The sequence below is a fragment of the Gouania willdenowi genome, chromosome 7 (assembly GCF_900634775.1).
Source record: "Gouania willdenowi chromosome 7, fGouWil2.1, whole genome shotgun sequence".
Lineage (NCBI taxonomy): Eukaryota > Metazoa > Chordata > Actinopteri > Blenniiformes > Gobiesocidae > Gouania > Gouania willdenowi.
In genome coordinates this window covers 25,291,255-25,308,483 of record NC_041050.1, presented here as the reverse complement: position 1 = coordinate 25,308,483, position 17,229 = coordinate 25,291,255, and the positions used below count along the sequence as shown (strand labels likewise).

Sequence of the window (17,229 nt, the reverse complement as noted above, 5' to 3'; positions counted from 1 at the left end):
AGGTGATTAAAGCAAGGCGACGTGTGCGCTTCTGTGACGGGTGGAGATTGCACCATTAGACCAATTACAATCACATAGAAACTGTGTAGAGCAATTAAGTCACAATTGAGGAATAATTTTTTAAAAATATGATGAATCAAAATCTGTAATTCAGACCAAAAACAGCACTGTTGCTGCAGAAAAAGCAGGAAGGAAGGAACACAGGCAGGAAAATGCTGACACTGTTAATGTGTAAAAGCGTGATATTATACAGAATTAATCCATGGGATATAAACAGACAACACTCTGATCAGGCAGTTTCATTTTATTACAGCGTCGTAGGACAGGGCACACCGAATGAATCATGAAAGTTAGCACGATAAGAAGAAATCCAGCTTCATCGTACAGGTCCATAAATACCAAATTAGTAATCGTAGTTGTTCGCTCTATTATCCTTATTTAGCATGTTTGACATGATTTTTGGAAGTTTAATAGCCAATAAAGTCATCTAAACAGGGGAAGATGATGAAACTGAAAAGGGTGAATTCTGATCAAATTTTGAAAGTCTCCACACATCTTTGTGCTTTTTACATGTGAACCTAATTCTGTCTCCGTGATGTCTACAGCTGTGATGGCATGTTGAATCACAGAGTAATGAAGTGTATGAAAGTAAAATGAAACTGGAGGAAAGCACAGCCCTGCTTTAGTGAGTCACACTGAAACAAAAACACGTAACGGTAACCACTTCTTCTTCACAGTGTTTGATCAAGGAGAGGCCGTATGTACGCTGCATGTTTGCACTGACCTGCATAGGCTCTGTCTACCATCGTCACATCCTGTTCATGCAGCACACAGCCATTAGGATCATGTCAAACTCAAGGTCAGGGGGCCAAATCCAGCCCTTTAGAGCATCGAATTTGGACCGCTCGAGAAAGTCAAATTTAAAGAAAAAAATGACCAACTATTTCAGTTGTAGATATCTCAGCCCCTCAAAATACAAACATTCAAATAAAACCGGCAATATTTGCAGAGCTCAGTTCTCCACTTCTTATGTCACCTGACAGCAGTAATTTTTTTTTTTTTATCTCAAATTGTTGAAAGAACTCAAAATGTTTCCAAAAACCTGGCGAATTTCCCTCAAACTCCCAAAATCAGGGAAATTTAAGTGAAGATCCTGCAGAGACTGATATACTCACGTACTTTATCATTTATATATCATTTATACATGGAAGTGCAAACCAAGCCATATTAATGTTGAATTTTCTCTTTTTTTCATCCAAAATCTGTGGCCCACTTAAGCTCAAACTGGTCAATTTGGCCCCTGAACTAAAATAAGTTTGACACCCCTGATATAAATGGATGATTTCCTGTGTTATGTTGTGTTGTAAACATTTGCTCTCATTTATTGTTCTCACCTTGTCTGCAAGTAAAAGTGGACAATATGTCACACGTCCTCACACAGTTGTTCGCGCCCAACTGTAATCGCACTCTAAATTATTTTTACTGTATCTCACTTTATTGCTGGACACTGGGATTGTAGCCAGAGCAAAGTTGTATTTATTCTCAGATCACCTCTTTTTTTTCTTTTTAGTGCATTTATTTTTATATCATGACTTATTTTTCTGATTTGTATTCAAGTGATGAATCTTTTGGTAATGTAGATTTTATTTTCTGATTTTCTTTCTGTCTATGTTCATGACGCTCTCTCTTCTTTTTCATACTGTGAAACATTATTTTTGTTTGAGCCTGAATGTTGCTTTCAGTCAGATTTCTCTTTTTAAATGAAGCAATAATTTGTGCTGTACCAGATAAATCATAAGGTCTAGATTTGTATCAAAGATGCCAGTATTTTATCTATGATGTTTGGTTTTGTTTTTTTTACATTAAATGAAGGTGTTTTAAGAATAAACTGGAAATGTATGAATAAATAGATGCTGATCAAATAAAACTGTCTGCTCGCTGTGTGTCTGTAAATGTCAAATATTTACCTATTTTATTGTACCTAATTATTAATAATAGAATAGAATAAATATCCAAAACATCAACAGAAATATGCTAAAGGTCAACAAAAGAACAACTACACACAAAATAACTGAAAAATAAACAAAACATCAACAAAAATACACAAAATAACAAAAATGTAAATAAAACTGACTAAAAAACAAACTGCAAAAATACACAAAATCACTCAAAAAAAATCATACACATTTACCGAAAAATAAAGAAAATTATAAGAATACACAATATAACTGAAGTTTTCACACAACAATAAAAATGACTCAAAACAAATAAAACAGCGAAAATGCAAAATTTACAAAAGCATCAACAAAATACAGAAGTTAACAAAACTGCACAAAAAGGACTCCAAAAACAGACAAAAAAGCAAAAACAAAACACAAATTTACAGAAAAGGAAAAAAAAAAATCATGGTTTACTGCGCCGCCTGTTGGATCAAATGTGACATGGCGCTTTCCCTGGGTGTGCTTGATTTACTGCAGCCGTCACACCGGCTGAATGACTGTGCGGGGCCGTGGAGCGTGCATAGTTCGTCTCTACTGTAAAAACCTAAACCTGACACAAAAATTGAGTGAATTTTATACGATGTGAACACAACGGCTGTGGGAAATAAAACCAATCCAATGGTTTATTTATATATTGAGTGAAAGGAAAAACAAAGCTTTCTGAATCATAAAGAAACAACATTGGTAAAATAGTTAGGGTTTTTAATATTTGTCAAACAGTGAGGTGCGAGTTTCACAATAAGGTTAAACAGCTTCAAACTGATAACAGTGAAATACGTCATTAAACAGCTGTAATACATTCAGATTGCCCAACAATAAATTAAAGTAAATAATAAACAGTTACACAATTAACAATATTGTACTTAATTAAGTAAGTAAGTTTCTTTTCACTATCTATCTGCTATATTTCTCGGGCTCCTTTAAAAAAAGTAGTTTCCCTCTGGGATCAGTATTTCTGATTCGGATACAGACACTCCTCTGAACGAGTGGTGGGAAGATAATTTCCATAAAATAGTCGTAAATCCTTGTGGACCTGCTGACCATGGACATTAAATGCTGGCAAAGTCAGGAAGGGATTTTTGTAGAATTGTACATAATTTTCTAATTCATTTTATTTATTTATTTTTGTTTATTTGAGTGGGACAGTGTGTATTGATGTACAGTTGAAGTTGTAAATACACCGTAAATAAACGCTAATTTATATCCGTAGTCCCATGGTGCAGGGGTAGAAAACATTAGAATAAAAACACATAAAAAAGGCATTGGCTATCCGTACGGTTGCCGTATCAATATCCCATAATTATATCCGTACGTAGTGTCCCTATTTGGCCGGTTTAGGTCACGTGATAGGTCAGACATTGGCCAGTTTAGGTCGCGTGACTAAGAGTAAAACTTACCCAAAACCTAACCCCTAAAATTGTTGCGATATTGAGTAATAACCTAACCCTAACCCAAGACAGACGCACACGTACTTGTATTTCGCGTGCCAATAGCACCGGAGGTGCAATCGTACAAATAGACACTTTCGAATAAATTAAAAAAAAAAAACCCGCCCCGCCCTGCAGGGGGCGGCAGTCAGAGACAGGCTCATCGGGGTCACGTGACGTGACGTGGACCCATCATGGCGGCGCTGTGCTGAGGCAGCGACTGTAGCTGTACAAACACGGACCGCCTGGCTGTCATTCGACTCCCTCAGCGTTCGCCAGCCTCACTGGAGGCCGGGCCGGGCATGTCGGCCTGAGCTCCACGTCACGGAGACGCTCCGAGACATGCAAGCAGCGGCAGCTCAGCGCCAGGCGGAGAGCAGCAGAACCAAGAGCATGTTCCTGTCACGGGCGTTGGAGAAGATCCTCTCCGACAGAGAGCTGAAGAGGAGCCAGCACGGACAGCTGCGGAGGGCCTGCCAGGTGGCGCTGGGTAAGCAGCGGATGGGCGGGTTACATAGACCCTGAGTGCGCTCTAATAGGCATTAGTGACCACCATCATCATCATCCTCATCACCACCACCATCACCGTCATCATCACACAGCAGGAACAGGTAACAGGCCGCCGGGCCGAGGTCAGCTCAGACAGCTGACAGACCAATCCCAGGGCTGAACGTTGCACTGACGCACACGCACGCGCACGCACACTCACCCAATCCAGGATACGGTGACGCTCGTGCTGTTTGTGTCCTGGAATAATAAAATAATTACCATTTCAATGAACAACTCGTTTAAAGTCAGCTGGTTTATTAGGTTTGATACTCAGTGAAGAAAACACTGGATATGATTGTAGCCCGACCGATGTGGGATTTTTAGGACCAATACCAACATTTGCTGTAATAAATAAACGATATTTCGGTCAGTAGCCGATATATAATCAGAACATTGATGTACATGAACAAAATTATTATAATACTCAAAATATGATTGAAGACAAAGAAGCAAAACATTACTAAAAAAAACAAAAACAACTTCAATTAGTAACATTGTCAACACAAGGACTGTAAAGACAGTTTTTTTTCTGACTGAAATACATTGTAAAAATAAATAAATCTTAAAAACTAAATGTGGATAGATCAAACTTCTTCTCTTCATTACTTCTGATTCAAAAGTGGCATCTTATAATTCACTCACTTTTTCCTTCACTTTCAAAGTTAAAAACAAATATTTGAACTGTAAAAATAATACTTTTTACCATCTATTATTTTGTTTCATCTGTTTAATTTATATACAAATCATTCACCTGTATTATATCACTGAGCTTATTGAACAATCTTAGCATTAATACAGGGAACAATGAAGATGTCCCGATACAACTTTTTCACTTCCGATATGATACCGATATTGCAGCCTTGCGTATCGGCCGATACCGATATTGATTTGATACAATATCAGCACGAATCATACATACTTTTATTACTTATTTTGTAGTGTGGAATGTTAGAAAAGGTTTGATCAGGTGATATTACTCAAACAGAGAACAATAGTCAGCAACAGTAGGTTACTTTGTTGGAGTGTGAACCACAGTCACCTATGGACAGAAGTGCTGGAGCGGAACATTTTATCGGAAAGCTTGTATCGGTGACTTTAGATGCATGTCACCTGTTTGCAAGACAAGACAAGGCAGATTTATTTACATAGCATTTCATACACAAGGCAACTCAATGTGCTTTACATGATCAAAAAGTGCAACAGACAACAGCTTAAAATTAATAAGAACATTAAAGTAGGCAACAAAACATTTAAAATCATCAACAAACATCAACAACAACATGACCCAAAATCTCCTAATCATACGCAGTAGAGAAAAACAGTGCCTTTAACTTTGATTTAAAAATTGATCACATTAGACGCTGACTTCAGCTCTGCAGAGCGGTGTTTGTCCACGGTGGTACCCCTTTTTCTTATTTCTGAATCCAAGTACCCCCCATAGTCTGACATTTTGCTTAGAGAAGTATTTAAAAACAACTATAGAGCATAATGATTGAATGAACGAGTGATAACACTCATTTTAAAGAGTCACATTTGATAAATAAGTGGAAATAAACAATATTTAGTGCAGTTGTTTCCAATCATTTTTGGATCATGACCCCATTTTGATATCATGAATTTCTGGCGAAAATTAAGATTTATATTTCACAAGGTGAATATATAGAAATACAATTGTTTAAGATTGTGTTTTAATTGAAAAAGAGAAAGGATAATTAAAACATTTGAAAAATCTACTGTATTTGAATTTTCTGAAATTTCAGGCGACCCCATTTAAATTGCAGACGACCCGGCCCCAAGGTTGAAAAACACTGATTGCTGAATAGATTTATATTATTTCCGGTCATCTCACGCCTGGGGTGGGACGAGAAATGACCCTATCTGACCCTCTCTCTCTTTCTCAAGTACACCCTGTAGTGCCATCGCGTACCGCTTGGGGTACTACTTCCCTGTTTGGGAACCACTGGTGCACGGGTCCAACAATAGAGCTCTCTTACATTTACCTTCACCTGTTTCCTGTGATTGGAGGATGTGATGTGGTTAGAATCCATCACCATCCACATGTGTAAAGGTCTCACTTTGTCAGAACAGTGTCAGTAGGAGGACCTGCAGTCTGTCCGTCCCTCGCAGCGGTTCCAGGGTCGTGTTGGGTGTCGTTGCTGTCAGTTGGCTCCTCAGTAATTGTCCTCTGTCTGTCTTCCACAGATGAAATCAAAGATGAGCTTGAGAAACAAAAGTAAGTAACGAAGTTCCTTTCCTCCTGATGTGCCATGTCAGTGCAGAGAATTCAATGGTTTAACATGAGGATTGGTGATGATGTGCTCATGTTTACATGGCAGAAAACTGTTATCGCGTTGACGCCACTTGACTGGTTCAGATTTGTGTTGTTGTTTGATGTAGGGCTGCACGATTATGGCCAAAATGATTATCGCGATTATTTGGATCAATATTTTAATCACGATTATTTAACATTTTAGGGAAAACTTCTTTATTTTTGTTTAAATAATATGTTTGGAATAGGTATTTTTGAAATAGTTTTAAAGGTAATATTGTTTAAATATTGATTTATGTTGACGTTTTTAAATGATCAGAGTTTCTGCGCTCCATTGGGTTTGACTTGCTGCTGTGAACCTGGTTTTCTACTGTAAAGTACGGGTTAGTGTCAAAGTGAAGGAAAACACTGCCCTGTTGAAGCCCATGCGGTCAAAGGACAACAGTTTAGTGAAGCAGGATGAGGAGCAACAGTGTTTCTGACCGTCAAAGCTGTTAAAACCGTCAACTTAAAGGGGACATATCATGCTAAATCCACCTTTTTAGCCTTTGAATGCATTTTGTTGTATATTTAGAGTGCTTAGAAGTACAGAAAAAATCAAATTAGTCTCTTCAGGTGCTTCGTTGATATCTTTATATTCTGCTTTGGTCATATTTTTCAATCTGTTTCAATTTTTCTATTCTCTATTAAGTTTTTTGAACTATTACGTCACAGTATTTGCAGCGGAACTGCCAAATTAGGACATCGACTCCAGGCCCAACGTTTCGAGCAATCCGCCATTTTTATTTCTCGCTTTTATTTTGTAGTCCAAGCTCAAGGATGCCGAAGTTACGAGAGGATAAGTCAAAATGTTCGGTTGTTGGATGTAGTAACCACACACTTCATTACACTATCTCCCAGCATCAGAACCTTTTCGAAGTGCCTGGTTGAGCTTTATTTTTATGGACATGTACCCATATCTGTGGGTAAGGTCATTTTTGTGTGCGCGAAGCACTTCAAGGATGACTGCTTCTGCAACCTCCGTCAGTATAAAGAAGGATTTGCTGAAAGACTTTGTCTGATTGAGGGTTCAATTCCTTCTATCTTTGGAGACGACGAACAGAGCACTTCGGTAAGCTGTAAATAACACTAAAAAGTGTGATGATAAGACATCCCTGTCATTGTTTTGTTAGCATTAGCAGTTGCACCGTCTTCATATGTTAGCGCTGGGTGCTCGTTTTAGATCCTTGATAATATGGCCTATGTGATTTAATTTAAGTCTAAAGTTTTCATTAGTCATTTCATTTTGCCGTTTTTGTCTCCGAAAAGACTGTATTAAAATGCATTTTGTGACGTTAGCTTGGCGCTAGCGTTAGCTCGGTGCTTGTGTTAGCTCACTTGTTAGGGTTCTGCAGGTTCATCATCTTCATTTTCATCTCGCTCCGCCGGGTCAGACTCTGGCTCGAACATATAAGGCTGGATGGACAAGTCTTCTGTTGTTGACATTTTGTAAATAACCTCTGAATAAAAAGTTTCTGCGCCGCTACATCGCCGTATCTCTTCTATCAAACTACAAAAATGGCCGAGCAGGGTGGAGTTGAACCGAGTGTCACCTGAAGAGGGGGCGGGGTATGGAGTGTCTCATTTGCATTTAAAGAGACCGCACCAAAACGAGTTGCTCTCAGAAGCACATCAGAAAAGGGGTAGAAAAGGGGCCTGTGGAGCTATAATAATGAGGAATTCAGACCCAAGCATTGCAGTTCCACTTTATATAGACCACAACTGTATGATTTATATGTAAAAAGGAAGGATTTAAAACCATGATATGTCCCCTTTAAGCAGTCAAAGTGGTCAGCATCATCAGTGAGGTCATTGTGTTCTTTACGTAAGGATTTATTATTTTTTGGGACTTTGAGACTGAGCTTTAAATATAAGGACACTTTGATTTTGGAACTTTAATTTTTGTTTTTCTATTTTTTGGGGATAAAAGAGACAGATTGATTCATCCTACGCTTGCCTCTTTTTTCTTAATTTTTAATTGGATTATGTTTGAAACAAGCGAGTCATAAAACTTCATGTCCTGCAAGAAGTGGTAAAACTTTGTTTTTGTGTGTTGCCACTACTTTTACTATGGGCTAACTATAGACACACTGTTACAGAGTGCAATGCCTTGAAAACAATTGCAGCGTATAAAGAAAAGTTAGCCTTAAGAATCTGTGTATCATTTGTTCATTCGTTTTTCATGATTTAACAAAAACATGAAAATCTAAAAAAACACTCATTATTTGATGTTTGTTTCCAAAACCAAAACGGAAAACGCCTTGTCTCGTACTTTGGTCAATCGGTAATGGAGAAAAAAAACAAAGATGTTAGTTTTTCGTTTTCTGTACCGAAGCAAAAGAGCTTGAATTTGAAAAACAAGGCGTTTTCCGTTTTTTCATTTTGGTTTTGGAAACAAATATCAAATGAGTGGTTTTTTTTTTTTTTTTTTGTTTTCCATGTTTTTGTTACATAATGAAAAACGAATGAATGAATGATACACGGATTCTTAAGCCTACAGGTTTTGAGCCAGGAACACCAGTCTGTCAACATTTTCTGGCTTGAGTATCTGCTGGAGTAATTAATTAATACTAATTTATTAGGTACTTATGTCAATCAACTCATAGGGCCGTGTCAACATGTTCCACACAAACCCCCCCCAACCCCCACAAAACTCCAGTTTTATATTAATTAGAGGCAGCATTTTAAGTGTAAAAATTGCAGATGATCAGTTTAATTTAATCGTGGTGGCCAAAATCGTAATCACGATTAAAATTTGATTAATTGTGCAGCCTTAAATTGATGTTGCATGAATCAAACTCTTATCACTGCATCATTGATCTCATACATTTCTACTGTTTTCCCAGGGAGGGAACTGTTGTCCCACCCAAAGCCAACTACATCGAGGCTGACAAATATGTGCTGCCCTTCGAGCTGGCCTGTCAGTCAAAGTCCCCCCGGATAGTCAGCACCTCTTTGGACTGTCTCCAGGTACACACACACACACACACGCACCTGCACTCACACATGGCAGCTTCATGGCTTTTTAAATGTGGAATTATCGAGCAGTAGTTTTAAAGGGTGTCTGTAGTGCAACTGCATACGACATAAAATTAGTTTAATGCATTACCAATAAGGAAAATATCTGCACATTTATTTAAAAAAACAAACACATTTTCAGTAGTTTACTGACTGAAAATAAGAGAAAGTTTAAAACTTTGTTAATTTCTTAAAGCTAAAAATATTAAAATAACATGTTTCTTTCTGCTTTCATCTTACTGCTGAATAGGAAAAAAATGTAACTAACAGCTTAGGGGATGGCTTAGTGCGGTGCATAAAAATAATAATTTTTTAAAAAAAAACAACTTAAAGATAGTATAATGAACAATGGTTGATTAATAATGACATTCCTGTTGTCATTAAAAAATGTAATCTTTATGTAAAAGGCAATTGTGACTATTCTTCTTCAAAAATTAAACTCATATAAATGCCATAAAATCTGCAATCTCTTATATTAGAACAGTAATAACAAAGTCCTTGGAGTGCAAATAAAACATTTTTGTTTTCATGCTCAATCTTCAGCAAAGTTCCCCTCCCCAGTTTGAGAACCACTGGTATAAACTATAAAGCTGATCTGGTGTCTAATACTTTAATATTTTTAGTGATGGATGAGCAGTTATAGTCCGTTAATACCACAATCCTCATTTGAAAATGATCCTTTTTTTTTATCCCAGGTCATTTGAAAGTAATAACAGATGATTTAAGAACAATGAGCAAACATTAAGTGTTTTCTATTATGAACTCCACCCTTCACAGAAGCTGATTGCGTACGGCCACATCACGGGCAATGCTCCAGACAGCAGATCTCCAGGAAAGCGGTTGATCGACCGTTTGGTGGAAACCATCTGCAACTGTTTCCAGGGTCCACAAACGGACGAGGGAGTTCAGCTCCAGATCATTAAGGTTTCGTTGCACGTTAAAACACACTAATATTTAGGAAGAACACATAAAGCATATCCTTGATGCTCCATTTAAAGCAGGGGTGCCAGACTCCAGTCCTCGGGGACCAGATTCCTGAGACTTTTAGATGTCTCCCTGCTCCAACACACCTGGTTGAAACCAATGTGTTGTCATCAAGCTCTGCAGAAGCATGATAACGAGCCATTAATTTGATTCAGGTGTGTTGGAGCAGGGAGACGTCTAAAAGTCTCAGGAATCTGGCTCTCGAGGACTGGAGTCTGGCACCCCAGATTTAAAGCCATCAGTCCCTGTGAAATACACACAGTTTGAACCCTTTTGACCAGAGAATTTGAGATAGTGATGGTGTTAGTTGAACACATTTACAATGTCTTTAGTCCCTTAAACTAATCTGAGGGGAAGAAAAACAAAGATGTGCTTTTTGGCAATGTGAGATCTGAAATTTAAGGAGCTACGTGGAAGAGAATGATAATAATTTACATGTAGCTGTTAAGATCTCGCGCTGGATGGACATGGGGCGTTCAATCTGGGTGGGAGGGGGTGGGGTGGCTCTTACCTCGGTTCCTTCACTTCTGGAGTTTTTCACCTCTCACAGATTTTGGGACCTCCCTGGTCAAGTCAAATACAAACTGGAGGGTACACTTCCTCCCAATAGGGTCTGGAAACTTCCCTCCTTAAGGGCGTCTTGTTGCTCTGGGTTGGCTGTCTCCTGATTGGATTCCCAACAGCCCAGAGCTTGCAGTGAGGCCTGGATAGGGATGGAAATTAATTAAGACATCGGAGGAAAAAAAATGGAATAAGGAACGGGGAGTGGAGGAGGTCTGGAGGAGTTTACCATGCCCCTCTCTCATTCTTCAAATGCCTGCCTCATTGGGTCCCTCTTTCTATGAACGTCAGAGTTATATGTAGTATTTTATTTATTATTTAATTTCATTACATTTATGTGCGTAGACCTTCCCTGTTCATTATTTATCTTTAACCGTTTTTTTTTTCTCCATTTTTCTCTTCCTCAAATGAATGACAAACTACCGCCATCAATTGTCTTTTATTTTTCTCTTCATTTCTTCTTTCCCCACCCCCTCCCATTATTTTCTCCTCTTACACACACACACATGTTTGTTATTGTAAAGTGAAGGATTTGTAATTTGTAGATATTTGTGAATGTTGTTTCGGGTGTCTTGTTGGGATATTGCACTGTTGTCTTTGTACGATACATACAAGACAATGATGAAGACAAAGTAAAATAATAAAAGATAATTATAATAATTCTCAATAACTAACTTAACCAATGTTACGCCTTCCCTGGGATGTAATACCAAAAGGCTTGAGGGGCTGCAACATAAGACTCCATTACAAAACTAATGATTTTCAAATTATTTATTAACAAAAGTTCTTCAAAGTACCAACAAAACAAAAGGGATTAGGGATCCTGGCCAAACTAAACAAAATTAGGGAGGGCATTTGGCCAACCTTATACAGAATTTGTCGCACCCAGAGTCCAACCTCTTCATTACAAAAAGTTACAAAACGGAGCCATGAAAACAGGATTACCAGAAATCTCCACTCCAAAGCTAAAATAACAAGAGAGAAGAACCTCGAGTGGGGAGCAGAAGAACTCTCCCCACATGTCTGCTGCTGGTCGCATGTTGTGCCTCTTCTCTAATGCTCCTCTCAGCCCTTTATATAGCTCCTCCTCCCTCTCCATCTGATTACTGATATGAATCAGGTGTGTTAGGTGAGAGTGAGGAAGGGCAGGCTGGGGGACCAGGAGGGACCAGCCATAACTAATGCCAAATGATGGTAAAATTAAATTTTACTCCTCCATCCACAGCCTAAAAGCTTAAATTCCGGTTATTTGATCAAGACAATTCTTTGCATTTTGCTCAATAAAAAGTGGACGAGTCAGGCTCGCGAGCAAGAGACTGTGCTCCCCACCTTCCTGTGCACGCTGTGCAATGACCAAACCTCATATCAGGACAGCGATCCCTCACAGACGCAGAAATGTTGATTATCAGCCTCAGTGGTCCGCAAGCTGGAGTCAATAAATAACACATTAAAATAATCTCTTAAAATGCCTCAGTGGAGGCTCTGCTGCCACTGGTTTAACTTTGGCTCCTCACGCTGCACTGGTACATCAGTCATCGCTTCATTCACCAATGCAATGTTGTGCAAAACAGGTTAAAATAATGTCACACTTGCTTTGGGGTATGCAGCAGTGTTCCCCCGCTAGTCCAACGCAGCCTAAGTTGCACTCGTGACCTGTGTGTGTTACGTTATGCACTGTTAAAACTATTCCCTCCTGCCTGGTAGCAGGGTTTGCTAGTGGATTTGTCAAGTATCCTGTTGAAAGAAAACCAAAAAATGCTGATATTGATAATTGGGCTTTTTAAAATTGATTTTTCGTTTTAATAATTCATTTTGATCTGTTCTAAATAGTGTCTGTTTATGCTTAAATAACAGTTGAGGTTTTTTAATGCTTTATTTTCAGACTTTGCTGTTCTGCACCACAAATCCACACACTCAGGTTTGGGTATACTATCTCATGCCTGATGTGAGATCTGATCATAGCATACGCTCACGTGTGACAAAGTGGATGAAGGGATTCACACCATTGTCAGTTATTGTCATACAGTATATTATTTTGTATTTTTATTAATTTAGCTGTAACTTACTTTTGCTTTTATAACATTTGCCAACACTTACTATCCCGGGTTTGTTTGTGTCAGCATTTAGTTATAGTTTACATCAAAGCATAGTAATTCAAAGCAACTTTATCTCTCCCTCTTCTGGACTTCTTTTGCCTTGTAGATATGTTTGTAATATTGTCTTGGGGCCACTATGGGTCAGATATATTTTTAACTTTACACACAGATTAATTCTGAGCAGCTTGTTTATATCATGTACCACTTTTTAAAACAAACTCATCCCAGTCTGTAAAATAATAAATTGTTTGTCAAACTGATTGTTGTTCCAGTTTTCAGCAGGTTTCTTTGTGTTTACGCTTTAATATTGGTTTGTTAATTGTGTCTGTTCCATCCTCGGTCCTGCCCAGGCTTTGCTCACAACGGTGACATCTCCACACATTGAGATCCATGAGGGCACAGTACTGCTCACCGTCAGGACCTGCTACAACATCTACCTGGCGAGCCGTAACCTTATCAACCAGACCACGGCCAAGGCCACCCTCACGCAGATGCTCAACGTCATCTTCACACGCATGGAGAACCAGGCCGTCAGTCTGTTTCTAGAGTTTAGTTGAAGTGCATATTTTCCTGGTCTGACTTTGATCTGTTGACCCTGTAGGCTCTGGAGGCTGAGGAACAGGAGAAGGAGCGCCTACATTTGCCCCAGCAGAACCCCTCACCTGTTCCAGGTTCTAGGAGGTCTGGCTCCCCCCGGTCTGACCGCACACAAACTCCCGATCATCACAGCTCCCCGTCGCCAGCAGCTAGCAGCCCAGACCTCAGTAGCTCCACCCCCCCTGTACTCGCTGCGGAGCAGTCGCACACGCATGCCGTCAATGGGGAGTGGGACTCGAGCACAGCAGCAGAGCAGCTCACGCAGTCTACAGGTGAGTGTCCCTGCATCAAAGGTGTGTCCGTGGAACGGTTTCCTTTATTCTTACTGTGAGCTTTTTCTCAGATTCAGTTTTTGACAATGACACGCCTCCTGGAGCAGCCCAACAACACGAAGGAGAAGGAGGAGGGAGCGATTACCCCCCAGCCTCAGGAGAAGGAGATGATGGAGAGCAGCAGGACCCCCCCACGCTCTGTGAAGACGGTCAGAACTCACACACCCCTTCCCCAAAGTGTCTGCACTAGGCTCAGTGCAGTCATCCAGGAATCTGAATGTTTTTCCAGCAGCGGAGTCCACAGCCCCGCCTGACGGTGAACTCCCAGAGGTGGCCCCCCCTAGAGTCGAGATAGAGAACCAGCAGATGAATGGCATCGGAGAGGACCGCTCCTCAGTTTCCTCCACCGACATGCTGGTTAGCAGTGATTTATATCAATAACGGATGACCCGATACAACTTTTTCACTTCTGACACGATACCAATATTGCTGCCTTGGGAATTGTCCGATACCGATGTTGATCTGATACGATATCAGCAGGAATCATACATACTGTGATGACTTATTTTTGTTGTAGGGGTGTGCATTGCCATCAATTTGACTATACGATTCACAATTTGCATGTCACAAAACGATATATCCCGATACTAAATAATAAGATACAAATCGCAATATCAATAATTACAAATTTCCCCTTTACAAGTACAAAATGGCATGAAATGCAATTAATTTATTTTTTTTAAACTTGCTTGATCAAGTAAATGGTAACTGTAATTCAAGTACAAATATCAAAAAGAAGTAGTGAGGTAGTTTAACAAGTTCTGATGTGGTTCACTGACACCTAGTGACCAGTCGTTTACCTGCTATGCATATGTTGGTGCAATTAAATGTTTTTTTTTGTTAAAAAACATTACTAAAAAAATGGATTTTTGACATTTTTTGGATTGATACGATAATCATGCTGTGATATATACTGTCATACACTATTATTTTGTAGTGTGGAATGTTAGAAAATGATTGATCAAATTATATTAATTCAATTCATTTTTATTTGTACATTTATCATCTTGTAGCGCTTATCAGAATATAAAATTCTTAAGAAAAAACCCAACAAATCTACATGAACATGAATCAGCTACAGTGGGGAGAAAAAAAAGCCCTTTTAATGGTAAGAAATCTCCAGCAGAACTGGTCTCAGAGGTGGCAGCCATCTCCTCGACTGGTTGGGGTTAGTGGACTTTGTGCCAGTGCACAATGATTGGATTGAGTCCGTGATATCAAACCATCTTTAGTGAAGACTTCTGACCATTTATATGTTGTAATAAACATAGGAAAGCTCCCCGCAGGTGGGACTGACCTCCTCTTTCTGTCTCAGGATGCCGAGGGCCTGCATGGCGCCCACAGTGCTGCCCGCTTCTCTCACATCCTGCAGAAAGACGCCTTCCTGGTGTTCCGCTCTCTCTGCAAACTCTCCATGAAGCCCTTAGCAGATGGACCTCCAGATCCAAAGTGAGTCCTTGTCACAGTCCCACCTTTTCTTCTTCGTACAATGAAGACATTTTGATACCAATATATCACTTAAAAGATCAATCATTTTATACATGACCGTACGTGTAGATCCTCCAACAGACAGAGATGTGCACAGATGCCTCTGAAGGAGCACTGCAGCTTCCTCACACACACTTATACGTGCGCGTCTCGTCTCTTCTACAGGTCTCACGAGCTGCGCTCCAAGATCGTCTCCTTACAGCTGCTGCTGTCGGTGCTGCAGGGTGCGGGGCCAGTGTTTCGCACTCACGAGATGTTTGTGAACGCCATCAAACAGTATCTGTGCGTGGCTTTGTCCAAAAACGGCGTCTCCTCTGTTCCTGAGGTGTTTGAGCTCTCACTGGCCATCTTTCTCACCCTTCTGTCCCACTTCAAAGTCCACCTGAAGATGCAGATCGAGGTAAATAACTTAGTGATAGTGGAACACTCTGCTTCAGGCTTTGAGAGCTCATATGTTCTCAATCTTCACCACATGCTTTTCATCGCAGGTCTTTTTTCGGGAGATCTTTCTGACCATCCTGGAGACGTCGACCAGTTCCTTTGAGCACAAGTGGATGGTCATCCAGACTCTGACACGCATCTGTGCAGGTACAGTCTCTGTCTGGAGCTTCTTCTGCTAACATAGCATCGGGGGGGTGATGTCTCACAAGCAGGAGTGGTAATTTTTCAAAATAAAATACTTTCCATGTGGCCCGGTGTCATGTACTGAGTGCGTATCGTACTGAGATTATAAATGCACATGCGCACTACCGGAAAATGAATTTTTGCTTAAAAAAAATAACAATTAATTTTTATTTTGTTTTTTTTTTTCAAAGTAAATGGACATGTGTTTTATTTGTTTATTGGATTAGGTTAGGGTTATAATCTCATTACGTGACACCGGTACTGAATATTCCACAGACTCAAGCTGGTCCACAGCCCAGTGGTTGGGATTTGAACCAAAACATTAGTCAACTAATCATACTGGAAAACGTTTCTCTGTTCACTAATGTTTGCCTTCCAGAGACCCAGATCAATTGGATCGAACACACTGAACATTGGTAACTCATTAGAAAAGAAAACATCAGTAAAAGTAAGATTAATCATTTGAGTAATTGTTGGGGTCTGAATAACATTAACATTTGGTATTCTTATTTAGGAAATAGAAAAACACCCGATACACTTATGTTTGTTTTTGATATTTACCAGACACACCCAAATGCACTCGCGCACATACACACGTGCAAGGACACACATGCAGCTGGTAGGGTTTGAAGGCCTCTAATCCAGCCTGTGCTTAACGTAATAATAAAATGGCATAAGGGTTGTTTTCAGAAACAAAAGCAAGCACTCTCACAGAGGTGAAACGAGTTTTTCTCAAAATCCAATTGTGGATACACAGCTACTATTAAAGTAATATTTACTTTTTAACGGGAGTGAAACAACAATTGTTCCCTAAAATTACTGAAAATCAGTCGTTGGATTTTACATGTTTCCACTCCTGTGATGGAAAGTTGTCCATTCCCATGTTCCCACAGATGCGCAGTGTGTGGTGGACATCTACGTGAACTACGACTGCGACCTCAATGCTGCCAACATTTTTGAGCGGCTGGTTAACGACCTGTCTAAGATCGCACAGGGCCGGAGCGGCCAGGAGCTCGGCATGACTCCTCTGCAGGTACTGTTGCACGTTTACTCTGCACATTAACCTTCCCACGTTCATAGAGGCGGGAGTAGAGCCATGCTGACCCTGGGTTGATTGGTTCACTCTCATAGGAGCTGAGCCTGCGTAAGAAGGGGTTGGAGTGCTTGGTGTCCATCCTCAAATGTATGGTAGAGTGGAGCAAAGACATGTACGTCAATCCAAACCTTCAGGCTAATCTCGGTAAG

General features: G+C 39.9%; 1 protein-coding gene across 2 annotated transcripts in view; it reads left to right on the top strand.

Moving 5' to 3' along the window:
• Positions 1–3,605: 3,605 nt before the first annotated feature.
• arfgef2 (ADP-ribosylation factor guanine nucleotide-exchange factor 2 (brefeldin A-inhibited)) overlaps positions 3,606–17,229 on the top strand; it is a 34,239-nt gene continuing 20,615 nt past the window's right edge. Inside the window, exons 1-13 of one of the 2 annotated variants that reach the window (XM_028454146.1) lie at positions 3,606–3,917; positions 6,179–6,209; positions 9,131–9,254; positions 10,080–10,226; positions 13,294–13,473; positions 13,545–13,812; positions 13,884–14,021; positions 14,105–14,229; positions 15,188–15,321; positions 15,526–15,760; positions 15,849–15,948; positions 16,878–17,017; positions 17,116–17,224. In XM_028454146.1, coding sequence (XP_028309947.1) covers positions 3,770–3,917; positions 6,179–6,209; positions 9,131–9,254; positions 10,080–10,226; positions 13,294–13,473; positions 13,545–13,812; positions 13,884–14,021; positions 14,105–14,229; positions 15,188–15,321; positions 15,526–15,760; positions 15,849–15,948; positions 16,878–17,017; positions 17,116–17,224 — 1,879 coding nt within the window. In that variant the 5' untranslated portion in view covers positions 3,606–3,769. Of the gene's footprint in view, positions 3,918–6,178; positions 6,210–9,130; positions 9,255–10,079; positions 10,227–13,293; positions 13,474–13,544; positions 13,813–13,883; positions 14,022–14,101; positions 14,230–15,187; positions 15,322–15,525; positions 15,761–15,848; positions 15,949–16,877; positions 17,018–17,115; positions 17,225–17,229 lie in introns of both variants that reach the window. The other variant, XM_028454145.1, reaches the window with a different exon arrangement.